Raw genomic sequence first — 14,587 nt, 5'->3', positions numbered from 1 at the left:
CGACCCACCATCAGACCCCCCTCTCTCTCATCACACACCGTCACAAAATTACGGACCCCCCTCCCCCTACGAGTGTGACGTCATTTATGGACGACCCCCATTGTATTATTTTTAAATTGAAACGGTTCGTATTAATTAAAAATAGTGTTAAGTTTAAAATTTTGGAAAAATTCAGGGAATTTATTGTAATTAACACTTAAAGAAACAATACTATATCTATAAATAAACCGGGAGTGATCTCCCTTAAACTTTATCGAATATTCTTAAATGAAACAACAGGGAATGGCAACTCGGGATACAGACATGACTTTTAATCCATTTTTAATACTTAAACTTTTTAAAATAGAATAAAATCTCCTAGAAAAAAGAATTGCACACCAAGTGAACGTCATATTAAATGTGCAAAATAGTGCGGAATATTAATAGTACTTTATAAATTCACATGCGTTTTTTGAGAAATCGGAAATAGCGAAAATTATTACTTCCGGTCAAGGGAAATTACTCAAAATTTTATAGAAGGCAGAGAATTAGATCTTTTACTTCCATGTGAAATTTTATTTATCCATCTGAAATAGTACTCAAGTTATAGGCTTTTAAGAAATTCAAAGTAGAAAAAGTTCTACTTTCGTTTATCGGAAATCGCTCAAATGTTGATACGGATCTACGATTTTGATATAATACTTGTATATGAAATTTCATTAACCTATCTGTAACGGTACTCAAGTTATCGTGTTTACACACAGACACACAGACATACGGACAGAATGGGACAATCCAGTTTTTCCGACTCCATTACGCATAAAACGCCAAAATTTTGATATATCTGGATTTATAATTTTTGCCCGATTTAAATAAGTCCTCTACATCCCGGATGTGATGAAGGACTGAGGAGTAAAACGGTGAAAACTGTCCAAATTTAATGTGATTTTTGTGCACGATTACAAGACTTTCTCTATACTTCGTATATACGAGAAAGTAAAAAGGAGTCCCTCAAGGAGGAGTCTTGTCTCCTACTCTCATTCTCATCTATATAAATGACTTAAATGAAAACATCCCAAGGATAGTAAAAAGTAGCATGTTCGCAGACGACCTTTGATTAATCAGCACAGAGGAATATATCGGTACTTCAAAATTTCGGCTCCAGGAAACACTTGACAAGCTCTGCAAATGGGCCAAAAACTGGGGCTTATCTATTAATACTAAGAAAACAACCTATTCAATCTTCAATCTGTCAACAAAACATCTAACAATGAAGTTAACCCTAGACAACTCAGTGCTAGACAAAAATGACCATCCCACATACCAGGGAGTCACTTTTGATACTCCACTTACCTGGAGAAAACAAATCAAAAACAGCCAAAGTAAAGGAATCAAAATACTTGACTATTGGGAAACTGGCAGGCACAGAATTTGGAGCAAATCATCTTAACCTGCAAAAATACATACACCAGCTATGTGAGACCTACGTTAGAATATGGTGCTTCGGCTTTGGGCTCAGCAGCTAAAATAAATATTATCAAAATGGACAAAGTTCAGAACATTGCATTGAGAATAATGATTCGAGCTATGAAAATAACGCCGATAAAAACAATGGAGGAAATAGACACTCTAAGCCCAATAGAAAAATGAAGATCGAAAATCCTCACCTAATACATAAAGCTGGAGGCACTAGATCACCATAACCTAAAGCAAAAACTCCAGAAGCCCAGCTCATCAAAAAGACTTCAAAGAATAAGTTTTATGAAAGAAGCCAAAAATCTAAAAAAAGAAGTATGAGATAGAAAACATCATTCCTGAAAAAATGAAAGCTCAAAACCTCATCCCGCCGTGGTTTTCTCACCGTACACTAGTCACCAGAGACTAAACAGATATCATAGAAAAAAAATCTGACTACGATCAAGAAAAACTAAGGAAAGTAACATATAAGCACATTAGAGAATAGTACCCCAATAATACTTGGATTAGAGCAGTGGTTCCCAACCCTGTGCCCGCGGGCGCCATGGCGCCCCCTGAACGATTCGTATGTGCCCGCCTCTCACTATTCGACAGAGACAGAATTTTTGCATAAACATTATTTTAAAATATTATTTATTTTTATTCATTGGTTACAGTTTTAATATTTTTTTCGACTGCCTAGTTTTATTAAATATGTTCGATACTTGTCCCAACTAGTCTAGCGGCGAGCCAGACTGCACTATTAACGTTTTGTCAATACATTTCTCTGTGTGTATGCAATTTGAAAAAAATGCCAAATAATTATTTTTTTGAAACCTTTTTGTTTATTATTTATTAATACATTATGACTATAAGAAAATGAGAAAATAAATTATGGGAAAATGACAAGTTATGGAAGGTTTTGTCGATGTAAAATAGGTGGTGCCCGCCACCCTACCGATATTTTAGAATGTGCTCTAGAGTAAAAAAAAGGTTGGGAACCCCTGGATTAGAGTATACACAGATGGCTCCGCTGAAGTTGTTACGAAAAATGGCGGGGGCTTGGGTCCTTATGAATGGCCTAACGGAGAAAGCTTAGCAAAGTCAATAGCCACAGGCAGTCTATCCGACAATTTTAGAGCAGAGAAAGAAACTTTAGAGCAAGCACCAAACCTCCTGTTAGAACACCCTGAATCTCCAGATATTCAGATAGTCTTTCTTACAGACGCAAAATCTGTCCTGCAGTCCCTAAAAAAACCCAGAATCCTATACTCAATCACCCAGGACAGGCCTTTAAAGGGGTGCACTGTCAAAACTTGACGGGACGAATCGGCCCCGTCAAAACGGCCCCGTTAATATTAACCCGTCAAATCGACCCTCGAAAAAACGACTCAGTCCAAATAGCCCCGTCAAAAGGGCCCCGACCTATTGGCCTCCGTCAAATCGGCTCCCGTTATATTGACTCCCGACAAATAGGTTCCCGATAAATGGGCTCCAGATATTTAGGCTCCCGACAAATGGACTCCTGACATATTGGTTCCCGTAAGATAAGCTCAGGACAAATTGGCTCCGGACATAAGGGCTCACGACAAATGGGCTCCCGATAAATGGGCTCACGACATATTGGCTACCGACAATTGGGCTCCCAACATAGTGGCTTCCGACAAAATGACTCAGGACATATTGGCTCCAGACAAATGAATGGCATAACCACTATTGGATTAAAGGTAACCATTTTGTCCTACCTCCAATACCACTACAACCTCTTTTAAATGCCTGAATATAATTGTTTTTCATGAACCAACATCAATTCACAAACAAATCGAGCCCTTAACAGCTACATTCCACCAATTCTGAAGTTTGATAATGTTCAATTTACAACAGTAAAGATCTGTTGCTTAAAAGCGAGCACAGAAGTGAAAATCTATTATATACATGATGTTGACAGGATAACGGCATTTTGTTTTGATAACCTACAATCATACTGCAGGTAAGAAGGTGCAGCGTGGACCCTTCTCCCTACACACTAAGTTGGAACAGTCTATAACCGACTCTTTTATGGAAGTCATATATACTATTTTTATAATGGATAAACTATTATAAAAATTAGGCCTGACAAACAAGAGATGAATACGTTGTATTACTTATGAGCAGGGGCGTAGCGAGGGGGGGGGGGGGTGCGGTCCGCACCGGGTGACACCATTTAGGGGGGTGACACCAAGGCAAAAAATAGCAAAATATAGAGAGAAAAACTTGAGAGGGGGGGTGCAAATCGAAAGTTTGAAGAGGGGGGGTGCAAATTGAAAACTTGAGGGGGGGTGGATATCGAAAGTTTGAGGGGGGGTGCAAATCGAAAACTTGAAAGTTTGTCCCCGGAAAGGGTTGTAACCCCTCTGGGGGGGGGGGTGACACCATTGAGTGCCGCACCGGGTGACACCCGACCTCGCTACGCCACTGCTTATGAGTGTTGGATAAGCTAACTCTAAAGAATATTGATGAAGTGGTCCCACTAGCAGGTGTCATATTTGTCGGGACTCGTAATGACGGGGGCCGCTTTGTAGAGAAACTAAATGGCGGGAGCCTATTCGCCGGAAGTCGTAATGACGGGAGCCATTTTGTCGTAAAACTAAATGACGGGATCCATATATCGATGGTCCTTTTGACGGGGTCAATTTGACGGGGCTCTTATGTCGGGGCCGTTTTGTCGGGGTCCTATTGACGGGGCCGTTTTGTCATTGGCCGTTTTGACGACGCACGCTTGAAAGGCTAAAAAATACTTGCAGGGAATGAGATCGTGGACCAGCTGGCGAAATTTGAGGAAAGAAAAAACAACCAGAAATCTGGGTATATCCAAAACAAATCAAAATAATCATAAAAAACAATCACAAATGTGGCCTGACACACCACAAAAAAAAGATGACGGATATTACAAAGTGACACGCAAACAAAAACACATAATATTCAGACTCTGAACAGGCCATAACAGACTAAAACTGCACATGCATAAAAAAAACTAAAAGTTGGGTGTGGGGAAACTTGCCCATGTGGATGACCCGGGATAATAAAGAGCACGTCCTTCAGGACTGTTTATTATATAGCCAGGCGCGATCCAAACACTGGCCCCTATACACCCCACTCAAGGAAAAACTATATGGGGCACCCACGGATCTGGAAACCACAGTCCAGTTCATACACGAAGTTGAACTTGTATAAATCCTCCACCATAAACTAAATTAAGAAGAATAAGAAACCCATAAGTTTTGGTCATAAGTCTACATTGCTTTCAGTGTTTCTTCCAGACTTTTTTCTCTGGGGGGCACTTGCAATTTTCGGGGGGGGGGGGGGGGGGGTAGACTTTTTTCGGGGGGCGGGCACTGTTAAAAGTATATATTTTCTATATAAATGATATAAATTACATTTCGTTCGGGGGAGGGGGGGGTGCGGTAGAATTTTTTTTTTGGGGGGGGGGCTTTTTATATATATATATATATATATATATATATATATATATATATATATATATATATATATATATATATATATATATATATATATATATATATAAGCTTAAATATAATTGTGTTTTTTTCCAGATAAGTGTCAAGTTAATCGAAAATGGTTCTACATTTTATTGATTTCATTGCAATTATTTTACTTATAATCAGAGGTTGGTATTAACCTTTATATAAGGAACAAAAAAAAAGATTGGCATTAAAATTGTATTTAAAAAATCTGTTCTGCAGAAATAGAAATTGAATATTTTACAGCATGTAAACACATTATGTTGTAAAAAAAACACTAAATTTGCTTTTCTGCAACAGCCTTTTTGCAAAAACGTTTTCATTCCTACTATTTGAAATGTTTATAACTGAATGAAATTAAAAAAAAAAAAACTACCACCTTAGTACACTCTCATTACTATATTCTAATCACTCTAAACAAAAAAAAAAGACTTTTTTTCGCTTTTTTAAAAATTAATAGTAAAATCTATTACTGTTTGTGACAGAGAAAATCTATATCAACTTGATGCTTTTATAATTAATACTTAATTTACTCGTTTAATTCCCATATATCTAATATTTTGTTGTTTTTTTTTAATTTGGATATTAATTAAAACAAAAACTACTTAAATATTCGAACAACTATTGACACGTTGCCCTTGTTTGTTATGAATTTGTGAACATATTCATTTTGTTGTAGTTAAACGTTCATGTTTTCAATACCTAATTTAACATAGACTCTAACTGTAAAAACGATGTTTTATCTAGGCGTACAGTCATGCCCACCAGCACAAGTAGGACAGCCGTATGAGACACATTTCAAAGTATATTCTATAGAAAAAAAGTGTATTTTAAAGAAAAACAACGAAGTGCTGTATGAATGTGATTTATCTAAGGACTGCACAAGCCAGCTTCCAATTAATTCAGTTAATCTTACCTTCCTAAAACTTCCTACCTTTGCATTTTTTAAGTTCCACATTGGAAATGTTACAGAAAAGAATATTGAAGGAAAATACTCACTGGAAATTCTTGATTTTGGTAAAACAGACAAAGTTATCGGTTTTTGTGACTTAAAAGTCTTTGGTAAGATTTATCACTACTCTTATACTAATATGCTTTATGTATGTTTTAATTTAAATCGGCCTTAGCTAATATTCTAAGCCGTAGATTAATTATCAACAACAGTGCACCCATATCATTTATTTGCATTACCCATCTTTTAAATATAAAAGCCTCATATAGATCACACAAATCTAGAAATTTAAGTCTGTGAACTATTTTTGTTATCACATTTTAGATTCTTTGAGTGTATTTTTTAAATATCAAAAACACATGTGGTAAAAGTCTTTTTTGTTTTCAGCAAAAATCAATGCACAATGTTCTACAGAATTCTTACCCAACGGACTAAAAATTACATGTAAAGTACAAGGGGCGTATCCGGAAACTGTGGTAAAATTCATTATAAATTTACTAGTCAAATAGATTTCTATCATAAAATTAAGTTTCTAAAAAGTTTCTGATGGTCACCATTGAATGTTTTATCGGCAGATGGAAGTGAAGATAAATGATAGAACCTTCCATGGTGAATGCTACTTCTACAGATCCGAATATTTCTACTTTAATTCCACATGCTCTTACACAATTTCAAGACATTACATTTTTCAAGGAAACAATGATTTTACGATAGTACTCTACCCAAATATTTCTGGAAACCACAGTGCTAAAAGATACGAACAAGAAATCCATTTTAAAAACGGTATTCTTGATGTAATATTTAATGTACATTTTATCAAGAAAGACATTACTCTAATTTTTTTCTATGATGATCTCACAAAAATCTCAATGCTTCATTCAAAGCATTTTAAAACACTAATTCTATTAAAATGTAATTTTTAATCAATAATTTACTTTAACTATTTTCATTTCTTAAAAATACCAGAAAAGCCAATAATTTCAACAAAAACCTGTAACAAACAAACCTCTGATGGAGTAAACCTACTTTTGTGTGAATACCAAAGGCATGATCAAAGTAATGTCACAACAGTTATTGAGTCCAACGTAAAAGTGTTGTACCAAAATAAAACTCACGTTAAATTAGAAATGTCTCAAAATATAAAAGGTAAAACTTTTAACTAATACATTTCTGGGCATTATAAGGTCTTTTAAATTTTTTACTATACTAGATGGTCGGAAGGAATGGTTTAGAATTCGTGTCGAATAATGGGGGAGGGGGATTGGGTGTCTTCACACTTTCATTGCAAACAGCTAAGTTTTAAGGGAGTTGGCTCCGGAATAAATGGGTAAGAAACTTCTTAAATAATTAGCCTTTTTATTCATTTGTTTATGTGAAAGTTAGGGTACTTAAGGGGAAATATTTCCATGTATTATGGCTTCTTATGCATATATGGTTGCCATGGCAACGGCGCCCATCTTGAAAAAAATTAGCTTTTTTGGAGTTCTAAAATTTAATAATTTCAAGACATTATATTATTCAAGGAAACAATGATTTAACGATAGTACTCTACCCAAAAGATATGAACAAGAAATGCATTTTAAAAACGGTATTCTTGATGTAATATATTAATGTACATTTTATTCAGAAGGACGTTACTCTAATGCTTCAAATTTGGCAGGATCCTGCCTGGAGGCAATAGAATACAGTCGGCCGCAAAGGCCATGGAGAGGTCGTCAAAACTGACCTCGACTGACCGGGGCCTTATATGGGCTTTATTGCGAAAAAAACTTTTTGCCGAACGACCAACCTTGATATTCTGTGAGGTGGTAGGTGAACGCCAAGGGGTGTCATAAAAAATAGCCACATCCGGGAAAAATCTGCAAAGTGGTCAAAACTGACCAATCGAATTTCCGTATATAATCTTTGTAATTTATGGGAACAACAGAGGGTAATTTCAACTCAGATTTTAGGGCACTTACCGTCTGTACATCTAGCTAATCTAGGTAAATGGCTAGGCCGTATGGAAAAATTGTCGGTTCGACTCAAAGCCCTCCACGGGGGCTAAACAATGACCGCGATTGAAATTCTTCTTACATGATATATATATATATATATATATATATATATATATATATATATATATATATATATATATATATATATATATATATATATATATATATATATATATAAATTGACGAACGATCCCCCATAATAATTTGTGAGGTCGTAGACCGACCCTGGAGGGTAACAAATTATTATTATTCCCGTCAGAAAAACCCCTTAGATTTGTCCAGATGCCATATTTTTTTATATAAGCAATAACGTCATTTAGTACATGTACAGGGGAAGTAACTTTTTAAAGTAATAATTTTTAAACAATTATTTTACTATTTTAAAGAAAAACAAAAATCACAAAGTACAGAATTCGTTTAAATACATATTTTGTTATGAATTAAGTTAAGAATTGTACTGAATTAATTGCCAAAGTAAATTTAATATAATGTGTGATTTATACTATTAAGGAAGCCCTTGCATTTCTAATAACCTTGCGAGTTATAAGTTTGGGAATAATCCACACATTTTGGCATAGCATAACATTACTCAGACAAAGGCCCTAATCACTCTACATAACAGACAATCACCACCCCTTTTACTGTCATCCTTTGCAATTTTTTATAATCAAATACATGACATCATGTAAAAATTCATTATGTACATTTGCAAAACCTTTCGTTTTCATTTCGTGTTCAAAATTATGTTAAAAAATTTGATCACCAACTAATTAATCAGTCAAATTCTCAAAAGTTTACTTAAAACCTAAGCGAAGCTAGGCAATATATATATATATATATATATATATATATATATATATATATATATATATATATATACATATATGTATACATTTATATAAATACATTTATTTATATATATATATATATATATATATATATATATATATATATATATATATATATATATATACTTTTTTACGCGGGGGACGGGTGACATCATTAAGTGTCGCACGGGGTGACACCCGACCTCGCTACGCCGCTGATTTAAACAATTTCAATTTTTTTCAGATATCAAAATCTGGGCACGTAATATATTTGGTGTCGAAAGTGATATTGAAAAGCCTCCTATTACAACAAACGGTATGATAAATGAATATTTAATATTAATTATTTAGTAATATTTATTAATATTTAATATTACTGTAGTTAATCCTTTATTACATACTTAACTCACACGTCCAGTAAAATAGTATGCCTCTCTGTTTTAATGTTTGTTCGACTATAGTTTGTTATCATCAATAATAATAGTTTCGCTATCTATCTATCTATCTATCTATCTGACAAGAACGCTATAGAGAAAACACAAGCAAAATATAAACTTTCATAGTAAAACGAAACGTGACGTCACATGGAGCATAGAAAATAGTCTAAAGCCGGCTATAGAGAAAACAAAGCACAATAAAAACTAGCACAGTAAAACGAAAACGAAAGATGACGTGGAGCATATAGAAGAAATAGTCTAAAGCCGGGGGAGTGCACCCAACTATATGACGTCATTGATTTTGGAGTAAACATTGAATTAAAAAGCCAATGTTGTCTAATCTTAAAGGTGGTTTGCGTGAAGAGTTACTTTCATACAATTTTCCGGGTAGGGGCGAAGCCCCACCCCCGCGTAAGAACGTCTAAGCTGCCATCTACCCCAAAGTAAAAAATAAATGTCTTCAGTAATACTCTATAATAAAATTACCGCCTAATTCATGTGTCTAATTCATGTGTCTAATCTAAAAAGTGGTTTGATTGCAGAGATTGGGGGGGGGGGGGGATCAAGTAGAGTCGCCTAAAAGAAACTCTAAATGCGACTTTTGTCATGATTGAGATTAGTTGTAAGATTTAGGAGTATGGCTACAACTATGTTTAGTATCAATGTGCAGTAACTACGTGGAGATCAAGAATAAATCCGATTAAAGTACCGATTCTGGATAAAAATCCGTTTTTAATGTCATTTTTCGTTTCCGGTTAAATTGAAATAAGGTTGTGATTTTGGTTTTGGTTTTAGTTTAGAGAAAATAGACAGCACTATCAACCAAGCGCCATTTTTCTCGTTTAATAAAATAATTGTTATTTGGGTGTTCGTCATTGAAACATTGCTAGATTAGGGAGGTAGGATTTTCTAGATGCATGTTTTATCAGTTAATTTCGTAATAGTTTAATTTAGATTTGTGCTTTGATTTAAATTATTAAATAAAATATGTGTGCTATTGCAATATGTATCTTTATGTCGGACTGTATGGTTAAACAATATAATAAATTGTCTATATTCTAAAATTTTAATTATGGTCTAAAACTGTTTCAAACTTTTAAGAAAAAATGTTTTTTTTAAAGATGAATACACGAGTTCAACTTCACAAAAACAGAATGAAGAACCAATGGATAGAGTAAAAATAATAATATTATGTTGCGCTTTAACAGTCATAGGCCTACTATTATTTCTATTGATTAAAAAAACAGGTATGCACAATTTTATTTTTCAACATGTTTTTTATTTTTACTTTGTATAGGCAGTGGCGGCGCGAGGTCGGGTGTCAACCCCCGTCTCGAAACCTCCAAACTATTTTGTGTACATGCATGTTTTTGTGTGTAAATTCCACTTTAAAAATCTTAATATAAGAAAAGATATAAATAAATAAATAAGGAATATGTTACGTATAAATTGTCTAGGTGTGACTTGTATCAAAACAGCAGACTTTTGAACAATTATATTTTAATTAAACGTTAGCCTTTCTGATTTTTAAACTTTCAAAATTATCAATAACGTGGTCAAAATCAATATCTTTTAACGTAACATTTTCGATTGACACGATTGAATCCGAAAGCGTTGAATGCCCTATTGCGGATCTGAGGTAGACCTACTTATTAAAACAAATAGTTTTAACTTCGTAAAAATCCGTTCACGTGATGTAACAGACACACATTGTGTTAAGAATAGCTGAAGACCGAGTGAGACAATTGGGAGTGATTTTTAAAAAGCCATTAAACAATGAATTTAAGGAAGTCAAACGCTGACCAGTCCCAGAGGCGTAGCTAGGGCGGACCCCACCTGTTGACACCATTTTACTTATTTATGGGGTGACATCAAGGCAAAAAATTGCAAAATGTACAGAAGAAAAATGCTTTTTGCCTTTGCATTTAAGGATAATTAAAGTAAAATAGTCTTAAATACGTTTCAGCATACACAGCATACGCGTATGCGGCATATATTTAAATTATACGCCTATGTAGGCCGAAACAGACACAGATATTTATTCATTTATTTTCATATATATATATATATATATATATATATATATATATATATATATATATATATATATATATATATATATATATATATATATATATATATATATATATATGGTGAACTATCAGAGAGTAAATTTTCAAGGAAGAGCCACGATCAAGAAGACTAATCAAAGCAGCAGATATATGTGTAGATAAAGGAGAGGACTGGTCAGTGGCGTCGCTAGGTCGGGTATCGACCGGTACGGCACTTAGTGGTGTCACCCCCTCCCCCAAGTCTCTCTCTCTTTCCTTATATATATATATATATATATATATATATATATATATATATATATATATATATATATATATATATATATATATATATATATATTGGCTATATATATTTATATATTGGCTATATATAGCCAATACATTTTAGTATCGATCTCTTGTTTTATCTTTTAGAATTAGATTTGATCGTTCACTTTCTCTACAAGTTAAATAAAGATTTTAAAAGCAGAAAGTATACTGGAAAAAAAATCAAGTCTACCTACGGAAGTGTGACTTGTTTAGTCCAACAGTACACTAAGATCTTTATTTTTGTTTCAGTTCATTGTTTGTATCGTAAGAGAGGCCAGACTAAATCAGATGAAGAAGTACAAGATACACTATTACCGAAGAAAGGTATGAAAATTAATATTGGGCCAATTGTTGCATTAATCTTTACATAAACATTTTTTTTCTAAAAAAAAAATTTTTTGTTAAAAATCTATTGACCCATTCTTATGTATCGTTATTTAATTAATTATATCTCCATAAAACAAAACGAGATTGAGCTCCCATTAACTATAAACGTTATTATTCATTAGTAAGTGTTGGGTGGGCATTTCCATTAAAACTGACGAATAGAAATCGTGTTAACTTTTCTAGACAAAATATGAAGGCGAATAGTTTTTAGAATACGTGGTTTTATGAGAATATGATATACATTTATCAAATTCTGTAGGCTTTTTGCGATACGAAAATGGAGTAAGGAATTACTTCCTAGTAACAAAAATAGCTCAAAAGGAAATAGAAACCGATGTTTAGTATCTAATACTTATAAAAAAAGTGATGTAACCTAATTGAAACGGTACCTATTTTGTTCACACGCATTGATATACACACACAGACACAAAGACATATACTCATAGAGAAAGGATTTCAGAACTGGGTGTTTTTTCTACTCAGATAGGCCTAAGTGTATAACCTCGATTTCAGTTTTGTTGCCATGATTATAATACTTTCCCTACATAGCGTATGTAAGAAAGTAAAGATTCGAAAAAAACAACTTTTTAAAACACTCGACAAATAAGCAAATGCAATAAAAACAATTTTTAAAGATAAGAAATTTTTAAAATATTTTGCAACGCACGCTTACTTAAAATTTATTGTAAACAAATTAGGGTCAACAAGCATTTATAATTACAACATCATGATTAATTCAAATATTTTTAGATAAGATAAACGCTGTTCAAGAATCATCATTTGAAGAAATAAATAACCAACCGGAAACAGCCTCTAAACCGGAAACTACAAGCGAAGTGGGCAACTCAAAGTTAGTTTCCAACGTAAATATCAGTGTAACAGACGATCAAGAATTAGGTTCCCGTGGGCTGACAACATCAAAATTACATACATACGTCACTGGCTGTAAGAAGAATCCAGGTCACAAAGGTTTTATACCACTTAAAGATTTCAACGCAAGTTGTCTCCCCTCGCGTTACCATGACGACGAGCTAATGTCTGAGACAATCAAAACATTGGCAGCCCTAACTGTCCAGGTAAAGACTAAATTCACCAGTCTAGAGAGACCAGAGTTTTGCCCAGGCACTCAAGTTCCATATCCAGGTTATAATGACAGAGGAAGACACGTGATGAGGGTAGGGACGGGGAGGGTTTATCGTGTGGACAAGTACACAGATAGTATTAGAACTTGTCGTTGTGCCAAGTGTCAAGTCTCTGCCACACCCAGCAAAGTATGGGGGGAGGTTAAAGTGTTGACAGCCACACAAGTGGTGTTTGATGCCAGTGAGGCGAGACAGGCCAGTTGTGTTTTAGGTTTTGATGACAATAAAAGCCGAGTGGTCAGTCTTGATGGATGGAAGGTGTTGGATAGGGCAGACATTGAGGGAGACACGTGTGTGTTGAATTATGAGACATGTGACTTAGAGTTGGTTAATGAACTGGACAAGTTGTGTCGGCTCTTTGATGATCTATGTAGGGAAGTAGAGGACAAATACAGGAGATTTGTTGATGTGGACAAGTTGACCGTTATAGTGTCACATCCTCATGGCTGTCCTAAACAGGTGTCTCTTGGACAATGGACACACAAACATAAGAGAGATGGCGAGTACACCAGGTACTGGTACACAACATGTACATGTCCTGGAAGTGCTGGAGCTTATGTGTACAGAGTAGGCTGTAACCCACGTATTAGTGGCCTCGTACACAGTGGATCTAACTCTGAGGGCAATTACAGTGGGGAGAGCTTTGATTTTTAAAATAGACATACAAGTAAAAACTCTAAAAATCCCAATTAATTTTCATTTTGAAATTAGTATATATCTTAACAGAGTTATGTATATCAATACACTCAAATATGTGGGTTTTTTTGTCCTTTATCTATTGCAGTATTTATTTGAATTCCAAATATGTAATAAGATTATCCTAATTCAACACACATCAAAGAGGCTATTTTGTCTTGTTTCCTACACAATTAGTAATTCAAATATACACAAGTAGACCTATACATCAATACTGTTTTTAAAATAAAATAAATATTTTTCTTGAGAACGATTAGGGGGAGTTAACTACTTAAGTCAAACCTGCGTTTGCTGTAAAAAATGTATACAATAAAATAACTTCACGTTACTAAGAAGGATAAGGCTTATGTTAACACTGTGTTGGTTGTTGGTTGTTTGAAGTTGTTTTTCCTAAACTAAATGTGTAGTTAGTGAGAGGCTTGTACTGTTCAGTTACTTGCATTTTTATTTATTTCCTATATTTTTAAATTTCTTATTTATTTCAAATGAGAAACATGAATGGTTAATTTATAACATAGAATAAATAATATAAAGCCATTATTTAGTATTTAATACAATAATATTTATAAAATACATCAATAAATGCATTTTGAGTATCTTAAACCGTGTGTATTATTTATTTGTGTCTACGAAAGTTGCTTGTAACAATAGTCATCTTCAAGTCCAAGAACCCAATAATTTTGAATTTGTATGTTATGTAACTTATATTGTTGATTAAATGTATCATTATTTTTTAAGACATTAATTAAGAAATTTAACAGTAATATTTTTATAGTAATATTTCTAATGTATGTGCCCTCAATCAATACAGCT

At 33.9% G+C, this 14,587-nt stretch overlaps 1 protein-coding gene across 1 annotated transcript; it reads left to right on the top strand.

Annotated features, from left to right (window-relative positions):
- The first annotated feature begins 5,722 nt into the window (after positions 1–5,722).
- Positions 5,723–13,810, top strand: LOC131954687 (uncharacterized). The gene is made up of 9 exons (XM_059318445.1): positions 5,723–6,017; positions 6,295–6,383; positions 6,483–6,690; positions 6,874–7,053; positions 8,976–9,047; positions 10,290–10,375; positions 10,466–10,544; positions 11,799–11,873; positions 12,687–13,810. Exons 3-9 carry the CDS (start codon positions 6,483–6,485, stop codon positions 13,730–13,732), a joined length of 1,746 nt encoding a protein of 581 aa, XP_059174428.1. The 5' UTR covers positions 5,723–6,017; positions 6,295–6,383; the 3' UTR covers positions 13,733–13,810.
- Positions 13,811–14,587: the final 777 nt, after the last annotated feature.

The sequence above is a fragment of the Physella acuta genome, unplaced genomic scaffold (assembly GCF_028476545.2).
Source record: "Physella acuta isolate Inbredline_101_S28 unplaced genomic scaffold, ASM2847654v3 ptg001018l, whole genome shotgun sequence".
Lineage (NCBI taxonomy): Eukaryota > Metazoa > Mollusca > Gastropoda > Physidae > Physella > Physella acuta.
This window is presented reverse-complemented; position numbering and strand designations above follow the sequence as displayed.

Excerpts from the sequence above, each read along its gene's own strand:
- LOC131954687 (XM_059318445.1), top strand. The coding sequence starts at position 6,483 with ATGGAAGTGAAGATAAATGATAGAACCTTCCATGGTGAATGCTACTTC. Across the intron at positions 7,054-8,975 it reads AATGTCTCAAAATATAAAAG|ATATCAAAATCTGGGCACGT; the intron begins GTAAAACTTTTA and ends AATTTTTTTCAG. Across the intron at positions 9,048-10,289 it reads GCCTCCTATTACAACAAACG|ATGAATACACGAGTTCAACT; the intron begins GTATGATAAATG and ends TTTTTTTTAAAG.